The following is a 27962-nucleotide window of genomic DNA, read 5'->3' on the forward strand; positions in this document are numbered from 1 at the left end:
CCACTGTGAACTCTATAAGTTATGTGGCCTACTGTGAACTCTATAAGTTATGTGGCCTACTGTGCACTCTATAAGTTATGTGGCCCACTGTGAACTCTATAAGTTATGTGGCCCACTGTGAACTCTATAAGTTATGTGGCCTACTGTGAACTCTATAAGTTATGTGGCCCACTGTGAACTCTATAAGTTATGTGGCCCACTGTGAACTCTATAAGTTATGTGGCCCACAATGAACTCTATATGTGGCCTACTGTGAACTCTATAAGTTATGTGGCCCACTGTGAACTCTATAAGTTATGTGGCCTACTGTGAACTCTATAAGTTATGTGGCCCACTGTGAACTCTATAAGTTATGTGGCCCACTGTGAACATGTGGCCTACTGTGAACTCTATAAGTTATGTGGCCCACTGTGAACTCAATAAGTTATGTGGCCCACTGTGAACTCTATAAGTTATATGGCCCACTGTGAACTCTATAAGTTATGTGGCCTACTGTGAACTCTATAAGTTATGTGGCCCACTGTGAACTCTATAAGTTATGTGGCCCACTGTGAACTCTATAAGTTATGTGGCCCACTGTGAACTCTATAAGTTATGTGGCCCACTGTGAACTCTATAAGTTATGTGGCCCACTGTGAACTCTATAAGTTATGTGGCCCACTGTGAACTCTATAAGCTATGTGGTCTACTGTGAACTTAAAAACAGCTACATCGCTATTGCTATTTAAAAACATAGATTTAAACTTCATTTGCTTTTTTCCTTAAAGCAAATTTGAAAAGACATTTACCATTGTATTTGCTTTTTTGACATTGACAGCATTCAGCACATTACTGACAAAAGCTGTAGCATTTTCATTTGTGAGATTACAAAACTCCGTATTGAATTCCTTGGCTTGAGTTTCATTTTGGAAATAAAGATACTCAGAGATTATCTGAAAGTATGAAACAATCAACAAAAATATGTAACACATCTTTTTAATATGTTCTTTGATTTAAATGAATACTAGCCGTCCCGGCCAGGCCCTGCTCTGGCTTCTGTGAAAAACCTTTCTGTTAAAGACCATTACCTGTGTGTTTAGTAATCATCATAAACCCGGCATTGCACACCCAAACCAAAACCAAAACAACAAAACGCAAACATAACGCTAACACAATTACAAATACAAACGAAAACAAAAACCTAACAACTAACCCAACCACAACCACAAACACCAATACGAACACAAAGAAAAAAACAAACGAAAAAGCAAACGAAAACAAACCAAATCCAAATGCAAAACCAACCACAAACCCAAAGAAAAAAAACACAAACGAAAAAACAAACGAAAACAAACCAAATACAAACGCAAAACCAACCACAAACACAAATACAAACACAAACGCAAATAAAATAAAACACAAACGAAAACGAAAAAAGAAAGAACAAAAACGAACCAAATCAAAACGCAACCACTAACGCAAACCCAACCTAAACACAAAGAAAACACTAACGCGAACATAAACGCACAGTGCTCAGAGTCTAGCCCGGGGCGGAATCGCCTGTTTCAGCTTAATAAACGACTATAGTACCCCAACTTATTCATAGTCTTTTGCACTCACTTTAATGAACGTAGGCGCGAAACCGAACACGGGAGGCCCGGGACCCCAAATAGCACCCTGTCTGGGCGCCAGAGGACGCACCATGACGTCACCGCCTGATTGAACTTAGTAAACGACTATAGTACATAACTTATTCATAGTCTTTTGAACTCACGCGAACGTATATACCATAGCGTACACCGGAAGGCCCGGGGCGCCAAATAGCACCCTGTCGGGGTGCCGGAGGACGCCCGGATTTGATTCACTTAAAGACTATAGTAACCTTTCTTACCCATAGTCTATCGCACTGTTAAAAACAAAACTATGCAGCATAGCGCTCACATGATAGCCTAGGGTGCCAAATCGAACCGTGCAAGGGCGCCGGCGGACGCGCCTGTTTCAATTTAGTGAACAAAAATGATAATACTCCAAGCTTATCCGTAAATGGAAAGAAATAAACATATAGGATTTGTAGGACCTGGCTTATTAAATGTTATTGATTTAAAAAAAAAAAAATATTGAACAGTATGTTCAGTGTATAGAATAAATAAAAGGCAGTGTTAAAAATACCTAACGACATTGCACTTAATCAATCCCCGCTAATTATGTAATTATTTTTTTTTTCTTAACACCAAAAACAAAGTAATAAAATGTAAATTCTTTCTTCTTAAGAATTTTTTTTATTAAAGGGAAGTAACTGTGCAGTCAATACATTTTCGACACAATTTTAGAAATTTTATAAACGTCGATACACTTTTTAAAAATTTTATGTCGCGTTCATAATTGAAAATTATTCTTCTAAGTAAATAGAATGAAAATTATTTTTAAAGACTTTCAATGGTAATTTTTTGACTCGTATATTTAGACTAAGAGCACGATAAAAAATCTAACACTTAAATCCATAGAAGTGTCAACGACAAACTTTTTTGCCACACGTTACAGAACTGAGCTTTATATATTAGATAGTAGACCAGGGGTCTCCAAACTACGGCCCGCGGGCCGGATGCGGCCCGCGAGGTCCTCTCATCCGGCCCGCGGAGATCTTTCGTCCACGGAAAAGATTTTTGTTAGAGGTGGCTGAGAAACTTTGCCCAGAAAATGTAAAACAATTTGAAAATGTAGCTTTGGGTGCAACTAACATTGCCCGCCGTGTTGCAGACATTGGTGAAAACATCGTTACTCAAATAGCGAAAAATGCAAGCAAGTTACGCCATGAGTCGCTGGACAGCTGTTCCACCTCTCAACCGCTTGTGTTTATTAGAGGTGTGAATGAAGACACGAACATTACACAAGAGCTGGCTTCCCTACACAACATATATGCCACTTTTACCGGAGAGGATATATTCAATGAGTTTTTAAAAAAAAATGGTGATTATAACATGGACTGGACTAACCTCATCTGAATGTGGATGGAGAAAGTACATGAGTGGCATAAAGAAAGGCTAAGGCTGCGGTTACACTATACGTCGGCAGTCCGAATTTCTGTTTCTGACAACAAGGCCGAACAACTGGAAAGCAAACAAAAAGTATAACCCAGTTCTTTTGGTTACACTAGAGCCGAACTCATCGCCCGAGTCGTCAGACCACGTCAGGCGCCTGATGATGAACTTAAAATTTTGTTTCTGTTCTGACGGAAAACACATTCTGATGAAAATTTATCTGGCAGGGATAAACAAAAAATAAAATGGAGGACTCCAGTTTGAACAGAAAGTTGTAGTATTTGACACAGAGAAGCTGATTTTTACTTATTCAAGAGAGAAAATTGAAGGTCTGAAATAGCCGATTAACGCGGATGCACAAGTTAAGTAATTTATTTCACTTATTCACTTCATTGATTAATTTTTATCATTCATTCACATTTTTTTTTTGGTTATCGACTCTCACTCAACTCGTAGTAGAATCTAGATTTATTTAAGATTTCTAGAATCTAGATCTAGAAAACTAGATCTAGAAGTCTAGACTATATCTAGATTCTAGATCATAAGATCTTGATCTAGATAACTAGATCTATTAATTCTTTTTTCTAGAGTGAGTCTAGATCTAGAATCTAGATCTTGATTAGAAGTACTGAAGTTAGTAGAATTCAGATCTAGATCTAGATTCTAGAATCTAGATTTTCTAGATCTAGATTCTAGATCTAGATCTAATCCAGAATCTAGGTCTAGGTCTAGATCTAAGTAATAATTAGTAAAATAATTAGGCCTAGTTAGGCCTATTATTAAATAATAGGGCCTAGATCTACTCATTGAATTTAATATTCTCTAACTCAACATAGATTCTAGTACATAAGTACATAAACATTACATCTAGAATCTAGATCTACATCTCTATGACATAGATTAGATCTGTTTTTCTAGTATTCTATGATTCTTTCTAGATCTAGATATATTATCTATAGGACTATTGGTAGATTTATAATATATTATTATTATATATTAGGGCCTATACTATAAAGTATAGTATAATTATTAATAGTATTGGCCTATATTTAAATTCATTCTATTTCCATTGAATCTATTTTGAGATTAATAATTAAATTTATATTAATAGGCCTAAATCTAATCTAAATTAAGAGTATAGATCTAGATTCCTGTACTGTAATGTTACTATATATTACTAGATCTATATAACTGTCTATAGGAATCAAGATCTAGGCTTAGGCCCAGACAATTATGATAGAAAAGTCTGGATCTAGGACTAGACTACTAGATCTAGTAGTAATTAATTAATGAGCTGATTACTTAAGTCACAACAGTCCAAACTATTTTTATCCCCCCTTTTCTATCTAGAAATCTATTTAATTTAGGTATAGCCTGTAGGCCTATATATAAATTATATGTTTCCAACACATGAAAGTTACAATCAGTCTAAACTGATGTTTATATTTAATTCATTTCAGGTGCACAAGCCAAAAACCAAGTGGAAAAACCTGCTTGATACATTTAGAAAGGAGCATATCAAGATTAGCAACAAAAGAGTAACTGGCAGTATAGCACCAAACAAATCATGGACATATTATAATAAATTATCATTTGTGAATGATTGTTTCGCTTCCAAGCAAACGATAAACAGCATACAAGTATTTTCAACTTCAATTCAGTATCGAGTGAAACCATTGTTTAAAAGATATTTTATTTTTGATGACACTGATTCAAATTGTAGTCAAGTTGTGGAAGAAGCAATTGCTAAAGATCCTGACTCAGGATTAATTAATTTTGGGTTATGCCTGAATAAAACAATTAATTGAAAAATGTATGTTGTTTACTGTTTTATTATTTTTTGAGAGGTATTCAAATGCAGGCCTAAATTGTAATGGAGTTTTGCCTATACCAGTAGTTAAAATAATAATTCAATGAGGCCTGTGTCTTATGAGATGTATTTCTGTTAAACATGCTATTTAAACATGTTTTACAGATTTGCTTCATAAGTTAAAAGAATGAATTCTGCTTTTTAAATGATCAAAAACCAATACCATCTTAGTTTGTAACAATCTAACATGTAACTGACATTGAGTTAGAAAATTAAGTCTAACTAGTAGGCCTAACTGGTGGAAATGGTGGAGGCCCTATGTTCTATAAGGAGCAAAGAGGACTAAGTCAAAGTGTCAAGTAGGCCTAACTAGTAGGAATTATTGATCAGGTGATTTGTCCAATGATTATATTATTATCTATGAATAAAATAAATAAAACAAACATAACAAAAAGAAGTTTATTTCAATTAAATATCAAATTCAACATGTTTCATAATACTTCAGATGGTGTCTTCAGTCTTCAAAGGCCTTGGCACATTGCTGCTGTTGGTAATGGTACATGCTTTTTAGTGAGGCATCTCCACATAATATCACATGTCTCATAGATAATTGTGGTGATAGGTGAATGGAGAATTCGATTTTATTAGGCCAATCCAGTTATAGTGAGGGGCCTATCTGTAAATGAAATTATTTTAATTTAGCACTAAAAGCAGGCCAGAACATAGAATAAAGACCTTATAGATTAGATCTACTCCCCACTACTGAGGTATTGCAACCACATTTATAGTTTAGATTTTACTTGTTTTAAATGTATAGATTACATAGAACACACAATTGTAATAATTAATGGTATTTAGAATCGGCCTTACTCTACTTACTGTAACAAAATATCTTATTTAATAAGAATTAACTGTACAAAGACACTTGCCTCAATGTCAAAGCCAAGCGTTTCTTTGGAGAAATGCATTTCCTATTTGATTTTCTCTTTCCTTTTCATTAAGCAATATAATCTTGGAAGCATCATTGTTTTCTTCCAAAAAATGAATCTGCATTTGTTCGTCGATTTTTTGTATTGAAAACAATGCCTGCCGGTGGTCAGACATACGTTCTGACGGGCTACAGTGTAACCGCTGGGGCGCACCCCTCTTCGGCAGATTGGACAACACCTGACGTCAGATGAAAAAATTCGGTCTGCCGACGTATAGTGTAACCGCAGCCTAAGTTGGACAAGCGAATGAGAAAAATATTCTACAACCAGTGTTCCTGCACTGTATTATTCACCAACAAACTTTGTTTGCTAAATATATGAACATTAGCAGTGTACTGAATCCTGTGGTGAAGATGGTGAATTTAATAAATTCCACATAGATAGTTCAGAGACATGTTGAAAGATACAAACACAGAAACGCAGAATTTACCTTATTATACAAGAGTAAGATGGCTAAATTGTTGGAAATTTCTGAGCAGAGTATTTAAATTAAGCAAGGAAAGTAAAGGCAAGCCACACCCATTAATGTCTGATAAAGAGTGGGTATGGAAATTGACCTTTGCTGCATAACTAGTCATAACTAGTCATTTAAATTTTCTGAACCTAAAACTACAATGAAAGTAAAATCTAGTTTCTGTTCTATACACCAACATAAAGGCCTTCATATCCAAATTGGTCTTGATTTTGGAACAAGTACAGGCCAACAACTTGACGCACTTTCAGCAGTGCAAGGTCTTCATGGCTAAAGCAACAGCTGAGTCATTTGCTTGTGAAATCATCAAGGACCTCCAGATGCAGTTTCAGTGGCGGTTTTCTGACTAGGATTCAAAGGCAGAAGAAGTGAGATGGTTTCAAAACCCATTTGAAACAAATGTGGCCAGTTTCCCAGATGAACTGCAGCTGGAGGTCATTGAATTGCAAGCAAATGACCTCCTTAAAGACAAGTTTAAAGAAGGGCGGGTGGGTTTTTATAAGGTTTTTTTAATGTTTTTGCCAAAGAAAGACTTTCCTAATATTAAAACTTTTGCATCAAAGTACCTTTCAAATTTCGGAACGTTTTTAAGAATGAAATACGTAAACAACAATTTGAGAACAAAGTTGGACCTCGAATGTGTTGCCGGCCCCCGACAGTGTTTTTTTTCAGAAATGTGTATATATTTCTATATAAATTTACTTCGTTGGGGGGGGGGGTGGGGTGTAGACTTTCTTTGGGGGTGGGGGGGGGGGGGGGAGATTCGCAAACTCGAAGAAATTCCTCGAAGTAACTCTGGCTCCCGAACTGATGTTATATAGTTAATGCGGCCCTCGGGCTGAAAAGTTTGGAGACCCCTGTAGTAGACTATAATTACTATTTTTAAAAGCTGTATGATTTTAAGAAAATTCTTAGAAAACTATTTTCTTCTATATAAATTACCTCATCATCACAAATACGTTTTTGCACTGAGCCAGGTAATGGCTGATTACTAGATCTGCGGCCTTTATGTTCGCTAAAGGGTATTAAAGAACTCAACATGGAATTCGAATTAGTACTGTTGAGGTCTGTCAATATAGGCATCATCTATAAATTTAAAAAAATATGTCATGTGTAAGTAATATAATTGTATGTGTAAACTGCATGTTATTTATTTTTGAGCATGTGTATTCATATATATATATATATATATATATATATATATATATATATATATATATATATATATATATATATATATATATATATATATATATATATATATATATATATATATATATATATATATATATATATATATATATACTTAGAAGTAGAAGCTTTTAGTTCAGATATAGTGATCTCACCTTTTCCATATTTAATGTAGCATTTAAAAAAGAATCAATAGTTCCTGGTTTCATATTTATGCCTTGCTTAGAAGAAGTATCTAATAACTCTTGTCTGTGTGATATCAAATCGGCTAACTTAAGGGATTCTGTTAATTAGAAACAACATTTGGTAAACTGAGTCTAAACATACAAATAAAATTTAATGTATCACACTTTGTTACAAATAAGGGACATAATCTTTTGACGTGTTCTAACTGGATTGCGCGCCTGTGTGTCAGCAGTTTCTAATTTTTTTGCTTTTGTGAGCGAAATGACTGGTAATTTTTCTCTTGTCATGTGACATCCGGTGTATCAGGGTAGGATTACTTTACAAATATCATTAAAAAAGTTTTTAAAAACCCACGTTTTCTGATTGAACTAAAAAGTAGAAAATAAATGATACATCACAATAATGCAAGCGATCACTCTACTATAAGTGGTGAAAAAAAAAAACTTTTTTAATGATAATTATTTTCTACTTTTTAGTCTTTGTCTGTTTGTTTGCATTAAAATCTTGTTATCGATTTTATCTTTTCGCATTCACTTTTTTTTGGGTAAACGAAGACAATTCGTAAAAAACACGTGCCTTGAACCCGTGTCGAGTGGGTTAGCAATCGTGTGCCCAACCACTCGACCATATCGTCTCCCCCATACTGGCCACCAGTTGTTCCGGTTGTTTGTACACAAACACAGCGTGACCAAAAACTCAGTAAGCCAAAAGAGGGAGAGTACCGAACCTTGTTTTCATCAAATTACAATTACTGGGTTATGTCCCTTTTTCCACACGTTTGTTTTTGTTCAAATATATAGCGGTCTAAAATGATCAATAAAATGTTTCCATGGATCAATTTAGTAATAATAACAATTGAATATTCTATTGTCATCGGAAACAAAGCTTCCCTGAAAATTTCAGCGCGCTAGCTAACTGGGAAGTGCCCGAAATTTCGATCGCAAGATTTGATTGGAAAAACAGACGCGAAAGCAAGTTAAAGAAAACGTGGGAATAGATCTAGATCTAGGTCGCTCAGTCTAATGCAAGCTTTTAACGCGATTTTAGGTGTCCAGCAATGCAATCCATGATGTTGTAATGAGTTAATTAAGAATTAGTCAATTGTGCTTTGTAGGATAACAATTTAAAAAATCGTATCTTAAATTCTTTTTAGTTTACATAAAAATTTGCAGAATTTTTAGGCCAAGCTAGATCTTAAATTAGAATTGCTTAGTAACAGTTTAAGAACCACTTATTGATGTTTAATGTAATTTATATCAGTATATCATTGTATAGACTATAGGGAATAGCCTGTAGCTTGTAGGCCTATGACGATAGGATTATTTGAGATCGTGGAAGTTTTAATCTAGAATTACTTGTGGTAGTTTAGCACAAAACCAGGGGAAATTTTCAAAGGTAAGCGCTAGAATTCGCGCCGTCATCCGAAAAACGCTCACGGCTGTGTTATATAAACCGCCGGATTAGCGTAGGAAAGAGAAAATCGACGGCCGTAGCCAAAATTTTATGCAGCCAGGCGCACCGTCAAAAAGGTTCCGTTAAAACGACCTCGACAAATCGGCCCCCGTTAAAGCGACCCAGTCAAAAGGGCCCCGACATTGGCTCCCGTCAAATGTTCTCCTTTATATTGACTCGCGACATATAGGCTTCCTTCTTCTTCTTCGTTCTTAATTCTAGTGTTAGAAGGGATCCCCTCCAACCAGAGGCGTAGCTAGGGGAGGGCGGGGAGGGCGGCCGCCCCGGGCGCCGACCCTAGGGGGGGGCGCCAAAAGGGGTAGAAAAAAATTAAAAGCTCATTTTAAGCTGCAGTTTTGAATTATACAGTCAAAGTAAAGAAATTTAACGGCTGAGAGCCTTTGCATACTGATTTAACTGTTCTCTACCTTGATTGTGTAACTGTAAAACGTATATCCTTAAGAAATAGTGACCGGAAAAACCGCTTTCCAGCTTTCCTAGGGGGGGGGGCGCTTTTTCGAAGACTAAAATCGGAAAAATTCACATCGGATTAAGGAATAAATAGCCGATATCACTCAGAAAAGAAACCCATGGAACTAAAGCGTATTTTACGATTGTGTAACATAATAAACCGGGAGTGATCTCCCCTAAACTTTCTCGAATATTCTTATATAAAGTAACAGGGGATGGGAACTCGGGCTATAGACACGATTTTTAATCCATTTTAAATACTTAAACTTTTAAAAATAGAATAAAATCTTGTAGACAAATTAATTGCACACCAAGTGAACGCCAAATAAAAAAGCGCATAATAGTGCGCAATATTATTAGTATTTAAAAAATTTACATTAGTTTTTTGAGAAATCGGAAGTAGCGTAAATTACTACTTCCGATCAACGGAAATTACTCAAAATTTAACAGAAGGTAGAGAATTAGATCTTTTACTTACATGTGAAATTTCATTTATCTATCTGAAATAGTACTCAAGTTATAGGCTTTTGAAAAATTCAAAGTAGAAAAAGTACCACTTCCGGTTGTCGGAAATCGCTCAAACGTTGATACGGATCTACGATTTTGATATAATACTTATATATGAAATTTCATCAACCTAGCTGTAACGATACTCAAGTTATCGTGTTTACACACGGACACACAGACACACAGACACACAGACACACAGACATACGGACAAGATTGCAAAATTATGTTTTTCCGTATCAGTGAGGTGTAAAACGTCGAGATTTGTAAAAATCTCGATTTTTTTTTTTTGCACGATTACAATACTTTCTCTATACTACGTATATACGAGAAAGTAAAAAAGAGTTAGCAGACTGTCGGAGCGGGTGGAACGGAAGCGACACTCTTTGCCAACATTTAAAGAGAGAAGAAAATTAGTATATTGTACTGATTATTACTTTGTTCAACCTAACTGATAATTCAAAATTGCAATATTGGCTTACTATTATCGAAGACACGACCAAAAGTAGACCAAATAAGGCTTGCACCTTCTACAAAATACACTCTAAAGCAGTGGTTCCTAACTATTTGGAGTACCGAACCCAACCAGTTTCATATGCGCAATCACCGAACCCTCCTTAATAGTTGTATCGTCCACAATGCCAGAATGCGATCGTGAATCTTATGAGTCAGGTGTGTGTCTTGACCTCCGCGGAAGCCCTGAGACTGAATTACCGAACCTCTCGGGTTCGATGTAGCCCACTGTTCTAAGCCCTTTTGATTTTTTACTTTTTGTTCGTTTCGGCATCTTAAGGGGAATTCATTGACGTCTAGTGAAGTTTTAGGGAACGACAATCAGCGTAATTGTTAATTTTTTTTCCAGACTGTCGCACACACAAAAACACAAGCATTTATATATATATATATATATATATATATATATATATATATATATATATATATATATATATATATATATATATATATATATATATATATATATATATATATATATATATATATATATATATGGGGGCGCCAAACTGAAAGTTCGCCCCGGGCGCCGGGAAGGATCGCTACGCCTCTGCCTCCAACACAATTAAGTATACGTGTTAACTGATTATGCGCCATTGAGGCCATTGACTCCAGAGTTTCTTCCAGGTGGACACCCCCCCTCCCCCCCCCCCCCCTCCCCCCGAAGAAAGACTACCGATATATGGGCTCACGACAAACGGGCTCACGACATAATAATTGCTACCGACAAATGGACTTGGGATATATTAGCGCCCGACAAAATGACTATCGACATATTGGCTCCAGACAATTGAATGGTATGACCACTATTGGCACAGACGTTCACATTGTGTCCAACCCACCAACCAAACGCAGTTCCTACCTCCACTACCACTATAACCTTTTTTTATGTCTGAGTCAAAAACTTTTTCAAGAACCAACAGTAATTCATAAACAAATCGTGCTCTTAACAGTTATATGCCACCAATTTTAAAATATTGATAATGTTTTATTTACAACCTTGAAGATCTATTGCTTCAAAGCGAACACAGAAGTTTAAATGTATGATATACATGATGTGAGCAAGGTAAACGAAGGTCTACCGCCTCCTCAGACGAAATGGAATTTATATAGAAAATATATAGTTTTAACAGTGTCCGCCCCCCCCCCCCCCCCCACCCGCGAAAATTTCAAGTGCCCCCCCCCCCCCGCGGAAAAAGTCTGAAAGAAACACTGACGGCAGTCATAGCTAGATGCCCCTTAAATTTAAAACTTACGTCTCTTGTAGTAGATAAAATAATATTTAAAAAGGCATTTCGATCAAAAGCTGCATACCTTGTTCTATTTAAGGGTGTTGTCTGAGCTAACGCTAAAGGGTATTAGGTGTCCCACTGGCAGGTGTCATTCAATGAGGCCATTCCGAAACCGTACTGACAGTGGCCCTTTTGTCTGGAGCTAAAATGTCGGTAGCCTCTTTGATGGGAGTCATAATGTCGGGAAGCCTAATTGACGGGGTCCAATTGTCGCTGGTCCTTTTGACGTGGTCGATTTGTCAAGGCTAGTTTGACATTGGTCATTTTGATGCAGCACACGTGTCGGCGCTATAGTGTACTTAGCTACACATGCAATTCCCGTTGAGAAAAGATATTGTACTGTTCGAATAGCTTAATAAAGATTGAAGACATCATCTTCAATCGTCAGTTTCTTCAACGTGAAAGTATATAGAAAAAACATTACAGTGTTGACACACAGACTTGTTCTGTAACGCGTTGAGTGTAGGTCTAATGAAGGGCTATACGTCAATGTCGTTGCAATTATGTACCTAATCGGCATTTCAAGGCACATGACCTTGTTGGGTGACTATCAAATAAAATCCCTACTAGGCAGTGTTACATTTAAATATTTGTTACTCATCCCCTTAAAATTAGCCTGGTTCAAAGTGCTCTTTTGAAAAAAAAATTTTTATTCTGATAGTGATTGTTATAACTGCAGACCATGTATCCAGCAGTTATGCAACGGACTATTTTTACCTGTTTTTATTTAACCGCCGACTGGCTCCTAGTTTTCTTTAAGCTGCTCTACCAAATGTTACAACTGCGGACAGGTGAGTGTGTGCATGAGTGAGTGAGTGTTTGTGAGTGAGTGTGTGTGTGTGTGAGAGAGTGTGTGTGAGAGTGTTTGTGTATGTGAGTGTGTGTGCGTGAGTTAGTGAGTTAGTGAGTGAGTGCGTGTGTGTGTGTTTTTTTAGTGTATGAAATTATGTGTTGTGAAAGGATTTTGTATAAATATAAGATAGTGACTGTTACGCGGTAAAAAAAAATGTGACGAATTAGTGTAGGATCTTTGTTGCTGGGAAGAAGGTTAAAGCATTTTTGTGTCTTGTGTTAGGATGAGGTCGTGTTGTCAAGTCTTCGTATGGGTGGTTAAGGTCGTCGTCTATATGGTGCAATAATAATGGAATGAACCAATGTGACCCTGTCAAGTCATTTGTACGCGTTGATGTCGTCGCATCATAGGTTAGAACTCGGTGATAAACTCAGGAATGGTTAGAGTGCAACATCGTAGTGTAAACCCCAGTGTTTCTTCCAGACTTTTTTCTCCGGGGGGGGGGGGGGGGGCACTTGAAATTTTCGGGGGGGGGGGGCGGTAGACTTTCTTCGGGGGGGGGGGGGGCGGACACTGTTAAAAGTATACATTTTCTATATAAATTATATAAATTTCATTTCGTTCGGGGGGGGGGGCGGTAAACTGTGTAACTGAGGGATACATTGTGTGCATTTATACCAGAGATTTAGCCTCACTTCCCAGTCCCCGCCCCCACCACCTCCACCACAACACATAACAAGAAAATGAAGCACAGTGTTTAAACTTCATTCGTTACAAAGTTTTTTAAAAACTGCTAAAGCATAAACTATATTTACTTATTCTTTCACACTAATCAAACCTTATTGAGAAACGTGTCATTTTAGTTAAAGAAGTGATAAGTCAATCAAGTTTGTTGTTGTTTCTATTGTTTTCTATTTCAAGAACTTGGTTGTTGTTATTTAGCAGATATACCATTTTAGAGACTCTTGTTGTTTTGCAGATTACCTATCTCGGGACAGGCTTCTTGTTATTTGGCAGATTACCTATTTCAGGGACTTGGTCCAGAGAAACATTTTGTAGTTCAGTCAAAAGCTGTAGATTCTCTTGAAGATTTGATAATGCATCCAGACTGCTGACGGTATTTATGGCGTGGAGAACATCAAGTACTTTCTTGAAACTAATTTAAAATTAGATACTTGTACAATCAGTATCAAGCATGCTATTACGATAAGAAAATTAGTTCATTTTGGTAGTGAATATGTAAAATAACGTATACTAAATGTTAATTATTTCACGTTTCCACCACAGATCAGCCAAAAAGTAAACAACCAGTGAAATCTGACCGTGACTGACGAGCACTTTATACGAGCTATATACCAAAAATAAATCGCCAAGCCGAACCCCCTGATAATTTCTGAGTTCATAGAATGACCCCCGGGGTAAAAAAAAAAAAAAAAAAAAACGTGTTCCCTTCAGTAAAACCCCGGACGGTCGTAAATACTGACATTGTAATGTTTATGAAAAAAATAAGCGACTTTTCAAAAAGTTTTTAAGGTAAGCCTACTTATGCTACGTATATCTATCTATCTTTTTGCATGGACATCGGTAATTCACTCGACCATTTGGGAATATTGTCTGTCAAACTCCGTGAATGAATACCTCCTTAAATAACATAAGCCTGTATCTGTATATAGAAAAACATTCTTAACCTCAACACCCCCTGATATTTTGTGAGGCTGTAGACCAATGCCCAGGGGTACCCCCAAAAACGTGTTGCTCTGGGGAAAATCGTTAAAGGGGTCAAAGCTTACCAGATGCAGTATTACATTATGAAAAAAATTACTAATTTTTTTATAAAACGGAGGTGAAAATTCAATAAGTTTTTATGCTCTGTACATCTAACTAATTTTGTGCATGGACCTCGGTAATTTACTCGGCGATATAGGAAAATTGTCAATCAGCCTCTATTATATTAAAAACAAAATCTTAACACCGACACATCTTGATATTTTGTGAGGCTATAGACCCCTGATATTTTGTGTGGTTATAGACCCCTGATAATTTGCGAGGTTATAGACCCCTGATATTTTGTGAGGTTATAGACCCCTGATATTTTGTGTGGTTATAGACCCCTGATATTTTGTGTGGTTATAGACCCCTGATAATTTGCGAGGTTATAGACCCCTGATATTTTGTGAGGTTATAGAGCCCTGATATTTTGTGAGGTTATAGACCCCTGATATTTTGTGAGGTTATAGACCCCTGATATTTTGTGAGGTTATAGAGCCCTGATATTTTGTGAGGTTATAGAGCCCTGATATTTTGTGAGGTTATAGACCCCTGATATTTTGTGAGGTTATAGACCCCTGATATTTTGTGTGGTTATAGACCCCTGATATTTTGTGAGGTTATAGACCCCTGATATTTTGTGTGGTTATAGACCCCTGATATTTTGTGTGGTTATAGACCCCTGATATTTTGTGAGGCTATAGACCCCTGATATTTTGTGAGGTTATAAACCCCTGATAATTTGTGAGGTTATAGACCCCTGATATTTTGTGAGGTTATAGACCCCTGATATTTTGTGAGGTTATAGACCCCTGATATTTTGTGAGGTTATAGACCCCTGATATTTTGTGAGGTTATAGACCCCTGATATTTTGTGAGGTTATAGACCCCTGATATTTTGTGTGGTTATAGACCCCTGATATTTTGTGAGGTTATAGACCCCTGATATTTTGTGAGGTTATAGACCCCTGATATTTTGTGAGGTTATAGACCCCTGATATTTTGTGAGGTTATAGACCCCTGATATTTTGTGAGGTTATAGACCCCTGATATTTTGTGAGGTTATAGAGCCCTGATATTATGTATGGTTATAGAGCCCTGATATTTTGTGAGGTTATAGACCCCTGATATTTTGTGAGGTTATAGACCCCTGATATTTTGTGAGGTTATAGACCCCTGATATTTTTGAGGTTATAGACCCCTGATATTTTATGAGGTTATAGATCCCTTATATTTTGTGAGGTTATAGACCCCTGATATTTTTGAAGTTATAGACCCCTGATATTTTCATGAGGTTGTAGACCCCTGATATTATGTATGGTTATAGACCCCTGATATTTTGTGAGGTTATAGACCCCTGATATTTTGTGAGGTTATAGACCCCTGATATTTTGTGAGGTTATAGACCCCTGATATTTTTGAGGTTATAGACCCCTGATATTTTGTGAGGTTATAGATCCCTTATATTTTGTGAGGTTATAGACCCCTGATATTTTTGAAGTTATAGACCCCTGATATTTTCATGAGGTTGTAGACCCCTGATATTTTGTGTGGTTATAGACCCCTGAAATTTTGTGTGGTTATAGACCCCTGATATTTTGTGAGGCTATAGAGCCCTGACATTTTCATGAGGTTGTAGACCCCTGATATTTGTGTGGTTTAAAACCCCTGATATTTTGTGAGGTTATAGACCCCTGAAATTTTTTTAGGTTATAGAGCCCTGATATTATGTATGGTTATAGACCGATGATATTTGTGTGGTTTAAAACCCCTGATATTTTGTGAGGTTATAGAGCCCTGATATTATGTATGGTTATAGACCCCTGATATTTGTGTGGTTTAAAACCCCTGATATTTTGTGTGTTTATAGACCCCTGATATTTTGTGAGGTTATAGACCCCTGATATTTTGTGTGGTTATAGAGCCCTGATATTTTGTGAGGTTATAGACCCCTGATATTTTGTGAGGTTATAGATCTCTTATATTTTGTGAGGTTATAGATCCCTTATATTTTGTGAGGTTATAGACCCCTGATATTTTGTGAGGTTATAGACCCCTGATATTTTGTGAGGTTATAGACCCCGGATATTTTGTGAGGTTATAGACCCCTGATATTTTGTGATGTTATAGACCCCTAATATTTTGTGAGGTTATAGACCCCTGATATTTTGTGAGGTTATAGATCCCTTATATTTTGTGAGGTTATAGATCCCTTATATTTTGTGAGGTTATAGACCCCTGATATTTTGTGAGGTTATAGACCCCTGATATTTTGTGAGGTTATAGACCCCTGATATTTTGTGAGGTTATAGATCCCTTATATTTTGTGAGGTTATAGAGCCCTGATATTTTGTGAGGTTATAGACCCCTGATATTTTCATGAGATTATAGACCCCTGATATTTTGTGAGGTTATAGACCCCTGATATTTTGTGAGGTTATAGACCCCTGATATTTTGTGAGGTTATAGATCCCTTATATTTTGTGAGGTTATAGACCCCTGATATTTTGTGAGGTTATAGATCCCTGATATTTTGTGTGGTTATAGACCCCTGATATTTTGTGAGGTTATAGACCCCTGATATTTTTATGAGGTTGTAGACCCCTGATATTTTGTGAGGTTATAGACCCCTGACATTTTGTGAGATTATAGACCCCTTATATTTTGTGAGGTTATAGACCCCTGATATTTTGTGTGGTTATAGGCTCCTGATATTTTGTGTGGTTATAGGCTCCTGATATTTTGTGTGGTTATAGAGCCCTGATATTTTGTGAGGTTATAGACCCCTGATATTTTGTGAGGTTATAGACCCCTGATATTTTGTGAGGTTATAGAGCCCTGATATTTTGTGAGGTTATAGACCCCTGATATTTTGTGAGGTTATAGACCCCTGATATTTTGTGAGGTTATAGACCCCTGATATTTTGTGAGGTTATAGACCCCTGATATTTTGTGTGGCTATAGACCCCTGATATTTTGTGTGGTTATAGACCCCTGATATTTTGTGTGGTTATAGACCCCTGATATTTTGTGAGGCTATAGACCCCTGATATTTTGTGAGGTTATAAACCCCTGATAATTTGTGAGGTTATAGACCCCTGATATTTTGTGAGGTTATAGACCCCTGATATTTTGTGAGGTTATAGACCCCTGATATTTTGTGAGGTTATAGACCCCTGATATTTTGTGAGGTTATAGACCCCTGATATTTTGTGTGGTTATAGACCCCTGATATTTTGTGAGGTTATAGACCCCTGATATTTTGTGAGGTTATAGACCCCTGATATTTTGTGAGGTTATAGACGCCTGATATTTTTTTAGGTTATAGACCCCTGATATTTTATTAGGTTATAGACCCCTGATATTTTGTGAGGTTATAGAGCCCTGATATTATGTATGGCTATAGACCCCTGATATTTTGTGAGGTTATAGACCCCTGATATTTTGTGTGTTTATAGACCCCTGATATTTTGTGAGGTTATAGACCCCTGAAATTTTGTGAGGTTATAGACCCCTGATATTTTTGAGGTTATAGACCCCTGATATTTTGTGAGGTTATAGATCCCTTATATTTTGTGAGGTTATAGACCCCTGATATTTTTGAAGTTATAGACCCCTGATATTTTCATGAGGTTGTAGACCCCTGATATTTTGTGAGGTTATAGACCCCTGATATTTTGTGTGGTTATAGACCCCTGATATTTTGTGAGGTTATAGAGCCCTGATATTTTCATGAGGTTGTAGACCCCTGATATTTGTGTGGTTTAAAACCCCTGATATTTTGTGAGGTTATAGACCCCTGATATTTTCATGAGGTTGTAGACCACAGCTTAGCGTACCACAAAAACGTGTTGCTTTTGTGAAATTCTTTTAAAGGGGTCAAGGCTAACCAGGAGGCAATTTCTCTTGCTATAAACATAGTAGTTTTTGTGGTGAAATTTCAAGTTACTTAGTCTCTGAACATATGTCCGATTTTTTGCACGGATTTCGATAACTGACTCGGCCATATGGGCCGAGGTTTATTTTTAAAACAAATACGGGCGTAGCTGTGCTTATATGGTGGGACGGAGTGGTCTAGCGGTAGAGAGCTGGACTGCTAACCCGTTAGTCTGGATTTCGAATCCGGGTTCGTTAGTAGACCGTCCCTGAGTCCACCCAACTCTGATGGGTACCTAACTCATGTTAGGGATAGTAAAGGCGGCTGGGCATAGTGCTGACCACACTATCTCTTCATATGCCGAGGTCACAGAAACAAGTGAACTCTACTTCACTTGCCCCATAGACCGTAAGGTTTGAAAGGGAAACTTTACTTTTTTTTTTTACTGTGCTTATATGGGAGCCGGAAAGTTCCGGGTTACCCGACCGCACCGGAGGCCGCCCCTGTTGTAGTTTGACTGTTCCATGAATTAGTACACATGTAATCAGATTCAGGTGCAGTTTGACCATTGAAGTTGGGCTCAAACTAAACACTAACAAAACCAAAGTTTTGAAGCAAAATGCATCTAGTCAAGAACCTATTGAAATAGAACAACACACAAGTAGATTTCACATATTTAGGAACCATTGTCAACTATGACTACTTCACTGAAATTAAAACAGGCATTTTTAAAGCCAAACAAGCCTTCGCAACCATGCAAAAAACCATGGCGATCGAAGAAAATCTCCTCCAAGACCAAATGCAGACTTTTCAAAAGTAATGTCCTTAGCGTCCTACTGTAAGGCAGCGACCCTTCCCGGCGCCCGGGGACAAACTTATGTCTCCCCCCCCCCCCTACTTGATCGAACTAGAAGTACCATCCCTTTCTGTTATATAAGAACAGGGTGAACGGAAAGAGGTGCAACGGAAAACTGCGCACAAAAAAAGTGCGTAAGGGCATTTTGCGTTTCCTTAAATCGAGCAATTAAAGAAATTAACAAAGAGTAACTACATGGAAACTGTAGCATAATAAAAATATTTCTCCAAACTATGACAACATTTAATTATATTAGTATAATAAGTTTGTATTTGCGCGATTTTCTGTTTGCGCAGTTTTTCGATTGCGCATTTATCTGAAAACCAAGAATATACCAGAAAGTTTATGGGAGATCACTACCGCTTTATTTTTAAGATTAGGAATTTTACCCTGATTATTTTATTTAAAAATGAAAAATAACTAAAATTCTTTCGAAAACTGGTTTTTCTTTTAAAAGTAAAAATGAGTTTGAAATTATTCACTCACGTAGATCCATTTAACTGAGCTTTATTTTGAGTATCTGCTTCACCAGCATTGTGGTAACAATCGTTATTAAAATTACATACATAAGTTGAGAGAAATGGGAAAATTCCAGCTGATGGCATGGCTCGTGCAGTGTAGTGACCTGATGTCAAATAGAATTCACAAAGCAATATTAAAAACATTCTTGAAATTGTCTCGGTAAAACTGGTTTTACCTAAACCACTTCCATATATCCTGCACTCTACTGACATTCACGTCCCCACCTCAAGGATTTCTTTCAGACATTTTTTTCTGAGGTAGTGGGCACTGAAACTTCCGGGAGGGGGGGGGGAGGCATAAGTAACACTGGGGGGCGGACACTAGTAAAAACATATATTTTCTATGTCAATTATATTTTGTTCGGGGGGGGGGGGGGGGGAGAAACTCTGGTTAGATGGGTTATTTTTGTAAAAAAACGCAATGAATTATTTTTAGCAGTAAGATTTTTCAGTGCTGAGTGATGTTATGAGCCAATAGATTGCTGTCTGTAGTGTGTATAAAGGCAATAACAAAATGAACTATTTCTTTTCAACCGTATGCGTATGAATTACATTCTTAAAAATTCTCCCTCATTCCAGGTCTAACGTATAATACACTTACAGTTACAATTTCCAATATTCTCCCTGATTCCAAGTCTCAAGCTATGAAACAGACTTACATTCTCTCTCATTTTCACTGATCCTGGGCTTAACTTATGAATTAGACTTACATTCTCCAATATTCTCCCTAATCCCGGGTCTAAACCGGACGGTTATTAATATCAAGAAGAGTGCAAGAGGCCAAATGATTTCTACAATGACACGAAGCTGGTGAACGGGAAAAATACATCATATTTAGATCTTTAATATGAGTAAAAGAGAAGAAATTCAGTAATTACAAACATTTCAATATAGTAGCAGCTGTCGAGCACTTAATTAAAAACTTAAAGACAAAAAAAATTCATAGAGGGGTGATCCATAAATAATGTCACACAAATGCAGTGGCGTAGATAGGGGTGGTGTGGGGCGACCGCTCAGGCACTCTTAGCGGTAGAATATTTTTTTTAATTTTAAGCTTTAATAGTGCAGTGTACACAGTCAAAGTTTAGAAAAATAAGCAGATGCTAGGTTTTATACACTGATTTACTGTTTTCTACCTTGATTATGTAACACTAAAGGAAATACCATTAAGACTCAGTGGTTGGTAAAAATCTCTTACCTGCTTTTGCCTAGATGGGGGTGGGGGTGGGGGAAAGAAATCGCCCATGTAAATCGAAAGGATTTACACCATTCCAATTCTATTCCAGCTTAACAATTATTAGAATACTCCACCAGCCAGTGGTGAAAAAATATAATGCGGCTAGTCCTTAATAGTTAAAAGTTCCTCTCAATCAGCATACGGTAGAAGCGGGCGGAGTGGGAGACGATACTCTTGGTCGAAATTCTAACTTAATTAATAAAAATATAACCAGTTTTTCTATATGTAAAATTACCTAATACATTCTTTTTACTCTAAATTAGTAAATTGTACCGCAGAAATCGACCAAAAATGGACCAAATTAATTTGCACCTTTTTCGAACCACTAATTATAGTAATTAAACTTCTGATTTGCTTTTTTTTTCTTTCGGCTTTGTGAGAATACCAATACGACACTCCGTCAAATAACAAGATATTTATTTTAAAGCTCAAGCCCTGAGAATTCATCTTCCCGTCTCTCTTTGGAATGAGTTCCTATTTGACTTTTTGGTCTACCCACTTTCCTCTTTCCTCGTAAATTTCACACCAGCGCCTGCTTAGTGGCAGTAGCGTCGCTAGGTCGGGTGTCACCCGGTGCGGCACCTCATGGTGTCACCCCACCCTCTTTTTTTTCTCTGTAAATTTTGTAGTTGGTGTCTACCCCCCCCCCCATAGTAGGTTGTTAATACAGCTGGGTGTAGCATTGTTTTCTATATAGTTTGCATGTTTACGTCATATCATCCCCTTCTCCCACTCCTTGTCGGGATCGTATGTAAAATACTTTTTAACTCTAACCATCCATTGAACTGGCAAAAAAACACATTTATTCTATATATATTGCAAATTTTTTTTGTCTTGGTGTCACCCCCCCTAAATGGTGTCACCCGGTGCGGTCCGCACCCCCGCCCCCCTTAGTGGTAATATTAACTGTCTTTCTGAGCGTTTCCCATACCCACCGCCTCTTCGTAAGTTCGTCCCGAATGTCGGAATGTTTCGCTACGCCTCTGCAAAAATGGGTTGGACTGGATTTTTTCAATAAATTGTGATGACGACTGAGATTGGAGGAGGTGGGAGGGGGGGGGGGGGGTTAAGAAATTAGTAGTTAGCGAAAACGCGGGCTTAGCTGTTTTGTTGTTGTTGTTGTTGTTATTTTATTTTTTTATTTTTTGCGAGTTTCCTTTTCTGCTTTAAATAATAGTATGTAAAAACTTACAGGTTGACGTTTTCGGAGAATCAAATTTTTCCACAGAAGAAGTCTAAGTTGTAGCAAAACACTCATTGGTCCTTTTTAAAAATATCTCTGAAAAAATATATTAAATATTTTCTTGTTAGGTCTTGTTAGAGCTGACGGGCGAGACTTGGGCGCCAACTTTTATGCTGCTGGGGTGCCAGAGGACGCGCCTAATTCTATTTAATGAACGGTTATTGATGCTCATTGTATTCATAGTGTATGGTGGGGATCGTGAGCTTGTTCAAACTACCGCCTAGACTTCCCAGAGTATACGTTAATCACCCTCCGTAACAGTGAGGTAGAACACACCACGGTGTTAGAGGCCCATGTTTCGGTTTAATCATCGAATGTCGCATGCTAGTTTTTTTAACAGAAAAACCGCAAAAAATATTTTTTTCATATTTTATAAAAAATTTAATTGTGAAATTCCGTTAAATTTTGCATTGTTTTAATGATTTTTCACCATACCAAATGTCCCTGATACTTGCAAATATTTTCTTTTAAGTACCCTAACTTAGAAAAACACAAATAAATAAATAAAACGTATTAATTAAGAAGTTGTTTTTTTCTGGAGCCTACCCTCTTAAAACCAATGTAGACGCCGCCATAGTGCTCATTTTCGAGCCCTAATATTAACTAATATCTCAAATAATGCGTGTAGGGAGTTTTAATCCAAAATAATTAGATCTAGATACCATGTAAATAAAAATTTGACTGTACGAAACTTCACTTTTAATAATAAAAATACAAAGCATGGTTCCATGCCTTATCGCAATAGTGTAGCTGACTAGCTGGTAGCAAAGAAAATCGGGCATTTTTCATGGATTGCTACATTGCTGTTTGTCTGAAAGCTTGTGAGTAAGAGCTAATTCAGAGTGTAGACCCTAGGCCTAACATTAAATTTTGTATATTTTTTTTACATTGTTAGTTAAGCCTACCACCTCACGACGCAATCTACCCCGATCTGACGAAATAATTTACAATAGCTGTCTGTTTCTAAATAGGGGTCGGCCCGAGTGCGAACTCATTTGTCAGAATTCGGCCACTGTCTGTGTTTTTTAAACTTTAAAATAAGAGAACGGTTGTCCGAGCTACGTCATTGTTGGGAATCTTGGCTTTATGTAAACAGTGTCTGGGTAGGAGGTGATGACAGCTGATGTTTATAACTAAAGTTGTGTACGTATTTAAAAACAAAAATGAAACTAGCTTGGATTCAAACATTAAAACATTCTTTTTAAGTAAAAATAATTACACTATAAAGTGAAATTTACTATGTTTTGTAAGAGAAAATTTAGAGGAACCTAAATATCAGCCCCTACACCCCTCATCCGACACAATAGTAACGATGCTTATTTATAGTTACTTATCAAAATACAACTGTATACAATAGCGGATTAAGGTGGGGGGGGGATGAAAGGGCTGCAATCAGAGGCGTATCCAGGTTTTCGTTATAGGGGGAGCGAAATGAGCAAGAAATGAGCAAAAAAAAAGGCGCCGAATTTTTTACACGTTCTATATACTTGTAATATATATATATATATATATATATATATATATATATATATATATATATTACTGGTAATTTAAAATACAATATTCACATATTCACAGAGTTTTAGCTGATTCAAAAGCTGTGATTCTGGCGGCATGGTACTTTGGTACATCGTTACGCGTTTTCCCAAATGTACTTAACAGATCAGTTCGGGGTGGGTTGGGAGGGGGGGGGTTCAACTTCATTCACCACTGTCCGGTCACTTTAGGTCAATTATCCAACCCAGTGTATACCTAGGTGTGACATTAATGTCGCTCTACACAATTGTGGTGGTGAGGTGTGTGTGAGTGTGTGTGGTGAACAGAGTGAATATAGCGTCAGTTTTTAGATGACTGTTCTAAACATACATATTCAATTACACATATATACTGATTCAAAAATAGATTTAAATAAGTAGCAGTGGTATTATGACACTATTTTTTTTACAGAGGGGTCCATGGGGGGAGGGGGTTGTAACTGTTTCATATAATTTGTAATCGTAATCACTATCGCCCTGTCATAATACTACTACTTCATCGTGATGACGTTGTTGACCTTGTCAAAATGTCCCCATCACTACGCAGTTTGCCCATAAGTAAATTTAAATAGAGGTGCCACATCAGTTGTATGTGTCTGTATTGTAATTTTTTTTATTAATTACACGATTAAAACTGTATATATAAAGTAATTTTGTGTGAAGATTTATGTATAATATTTTCTGGATCAATTATTCTTAAGCGAATACATTATACAGTTGCCTTAAACTTAACAACCCTCTTGCCAAGTGGTACTACCGTAGAGTTTTTTTAAAAATTGCAATGCATCGTAATGGTTATTTTTAGAATGACAAACTTGATACAGCTGTTAATACGTGTTGTAAACGGAGACGCTACTAGAATAGTACAATTCTGCTTAATTGCTGCATGAAAAGAAATCTTACATAGATGTGCCGACCAAAAATAATTTTTAATCAACAAAAATCATTGTTTAAAATTTTGAGTTTAAAAAGTTTCCAAAAAGGCTCCACTTTGCTGAAAATGACCAGAGGGGGAGCAGCCGCTGTTACCAATCTTATGTTCTTAGACGTGTGATTTTGTTTCCTAAAACTGAGATTTAAATATGCTTGAGCTCTATTTCTTGGATAATATTTGTCGGGGCACTGGTTTTACCTACATTACATCCTACCACGCCCCTAGAGCTCGGTGTATGAAAGCCTCGAGTGTACGTTAATCACTCTCCGTAACAGTGAGGTAGAGCACACGTCATCGACCGTCCAGGTGCTAGGGACATAGAGGGGCGCTCTCGGGAGCCCCAGGCTACACTACAGCGGGTCGCCGCTTTCGGTCCCTGGCTTGGTTTGATCATCGAATGTCGTGTGCCCCCGTATCAATATTTTAGGTTGCTCCTTAAAACGAACGTAGTGCTCACGGGTGAGCCTGGGGGCCTATTTTCTCCTTGCAGAGGGTCCGGCGAACGCGCCTCATTAAATTTAGTGAACGACTATTATGCCCCATCTTGTCCATACTCTATCGCACAGTTTAAAACGAACGTTGGCGTCATAGTGCTCACGGGATAACCCGGGGCGTCAAATTGCACCCTGCCGGTGCACAATCCGTGCAAAATTTTGTTTTCCTTGGAGTATTCTCAACAACATTCTAAAGTTTCATGGTGATCGAATGAAAGGTGTAGTAATGCATAAAAGACAAATAAATTCTGACGAAATATATTAGGAGGGTTTCGTCATTGCTTTACCAGTTATATATTCTTGGTCGCATTACCTTGTTTTCTAAAACTGAGCTATTTAAATGTAAACAACGCCTACGCTTATATCATATTTATCTGGGCACGGGTTTACCTACACTACCGCACAGCATACCATCCAGCGAGCGTGCTATATAAAAGCCTTGAGTGTACGTTGATCACTGACTGTAATATCACAGTTAATCACTCACCGCCTAAGCTTCGAGGACGTGGAGGGGCGATCTCGTAAGCCCTCGATTACACTTCCGTAGGGGCGCCGCGTAAGGCACCTGGCTCGGTTTAATAATTTAATGTCGGCTGCCGCCTTGCGAATAAAGTAGGGTGCTTCTTAAAACTATTGTAGGTGCCATAGTGCTCACAGGATAGTTCAGGGCACCAAATCGCACCCTGCCGTTTTGCCGGCGGACGCGCCTGATACAATTTAGTGAGCGACTATAATGCCCCATCTTATCCATTGTCTATCAAATTGTTTAGAACGAACGTAGGCATAATTGCGCTCACAGGAAAGCCCAGGGCGCCAAATCGCACCTTGCAGGGGCGCCGGAGCATGCACCTGATTCAATATAGTCAACTATAATTGTTGCCCATAATTGTAGCCTTTTTGTTTTAAACGATCGTAGGGACATAGCCCTCATAGGGAGGCCCGGGGCGGCGCTTCTGGGCACACAATCGTCGGGGCGCCGGTGGCTGAGCCCATTGCATTTTTACTGCTGAATTTAGTAGTGCCACTTATCCGCTATGCAGGACGCCCGATTAACGGATGTCAAAGTGCTAACATAGCCGCTATCGAACTCGGGGTGGCAAACCGTGTATTGACGGAAATCGCACCCTCTCGTGAACCGCCCTTAAGAAAAAAAAATTTCACCGACAACGTCTCGGAAGTATCCTCTTCAAAACCCTAGTTTCATGGCGATCGAATGAACGGTGTCGAACCGCATTCGACTTTTTATTTTTTATATACCGTATATAAAGAAAAATCACACCCTCCCGGGGCGCTGCCCTTGCGAAATTAAAACATAATTTTTTGCAGAGCCCTTCCCTGTCCTGTAGTGTTCTAATCAACTTCCTAAAGTTTCATGGCAATAGGATGAACGGTGTCAAACTGCAATTTATATACCGTATATGGATAAGAATCGAATCGCCCACTGCTGGGGCACCACCCCTGCGAATTCAAAAAATATTTTTTCACAGGTATCTCCCCAGGAGTATTCTCAACAACATCCCAAAGATTTTTTGGCGATCGGATGAAAGGTGTAGTATATATATATATATATATATATATATATATATATATATATATATATATATATATATATATATATATATATATATATATATATATATATATATATATATATATCATACGGTGTTAAAAGCGTTAATAGCTGTACAATTGAAGATAAATTACAACACCATACTTATGTTTCTAAACAGAATACAAATAAAAAAAACATTTTAAAAATTGACTTAGCTAAACTCTTGAAAACACTTCATACAGATAAATCCAAAGGAATGACTGACTCAACAAATGTAAAAATGGGTAGAATTTCGGGGAGGGGAGAAAGTTTGGGGACATACCGGAAGGGGGGAAGGGCTATATGCCATGCCCTAAAAAGAGTTTCCAGTTTTACATAGCCCTACCGGGCCGGGCTGCAGTCACAAAGGGGTAAAATATTCTTTGTTGAATTAAATTGAAAAAAAAACTAAAGGTCAAATGTTCCACTGTTGTTTGTTACAACTGAGGCCACGGTTGATGTGAGTGAGTTATCACCCACCTGAACTGCGATAGGAAGACATTAGATACTCATCTTGGTAAAAAAAAAAACTTAAAAAAAAAACTCGATGCATTGAGAAAATATCGATACTAGTCATAGAGAACAGCGATCTCTGCATGTGCGCTTTGTCGATGTTTAACGTTGTGACTTTTAACCTGTGGAATAATTCATTGAAATTTTGTATCGCTAAAGACACAACTATTTAGCTTGACTGCCAGCAGCACTCGAGAAACATGGCTTAGAGATTGGTGAATGTCGAGGTCATACTGTCAGAGATATGATAATGAAGCTAATATGAAAGGAAATCTATATGATTATATGGTCGTCATAATATTAATTCGCTTTGAGAAAAAGAAAAAACACTACTTTTCCAAATTGGAGGAAAAGGTTTCGAACACTTAGAACACTAAATTCGTATACTATTTTCCTGAATTGATACAGCCTTACTGTGCATGTTGAAGACACCAATGGTAGAACTTGGTCCCCACGCTATGGTCGGCCCTTGGTCTTTAGGCTCCGCGTATTCCCATGCCAACTTATCCAGAATAATCTAGTAACGGCTACCAGGGCCGTTATAACTCACACAATTCATTAAATCAACGTGGACTCACTCTACAGATGCTCTGCTCTACTGTTTATAAAATCAGTTCTATGTAAGCTCTACTTTGCATTCAAATACTTTAACATTAGCTCGACTGTTACCATGCCCTACAATGCATATAAAACAATATGGG

The 27962-nt window shown here is 37.4% G+C and overlaps 1 protein-coding gene and 1 long non-coding RNA gene across 2 annotated transcripts in view; one reads left to right on the plus strand and one right to left on the minus strand.

Annotated features, from left to right (window-relative positions):
- Nucleotides 1-27962, minus strand: part of LOC131928280 (phospholipid-transporting ATPase ABCA1) — a gene marked incomplete at its 3' end in the record, with an annotated part of 82787 nt that overhangs the window by 53242 nt on the left and 1583 nt on the right. Inside the window, exons 2-8 of the mRNA XM_059284269.1 lie at nucleotides 22144-22230; nucleotides 20425-20521; nucleotides 19680-19818; nucleotides 13716-13849; nucleotides 7635-7762; nucleotides 7231-7374; nucleotides 789-932 (exon numbers count right to left, since the gene is read on the minus strand). Coding sequence (XP_059140252.1) covers nucleotides 789-932; nucleotides 7231-7374; nucleotides 7635-7762; nucleotides 13716-13849; nucleotides 19680-19818; nucleotides 20425-20521; nucleotides 22144-22209 — 852 coding nt within the window. The remainder of the gene's footprint in view (nucleotides 1-788; nucleotides 933-7230; nucleotides 7375-7634; nucleotides 7763-13715; nucleotides 13850-19679; nucleotides 19819-20424; nucleotides 20522-22143; nucleotides 22231-27962) is intronic.
- Nucleotides 3026-4831, plus strand: LOC131928245 (uncharacterized). Its single transcript, XR_009383744.1, has 2 exons — nucleotides 3026-3378; nucleotides 4478-4831. It is a non-coding gene; the product is annotated as an uncharacterized LOC131928245 (long non-coding RNA).

Source organism: Physella acuta, unplaced genomic scaffold, assembly GCF_028476545.2.
Source record: "Physella acuta isolate Inbredline_101_S28 unplaced genomic scaffold, ASM2847654v3 ptg001480l, whole genome shotgun sequence".
Classification (NCBI taxonomy): domain Eukaryota; kingdom Metazoa; phylum Mollusca; class Gastropoda; family Physidae; genus Physella; species Physella acuta.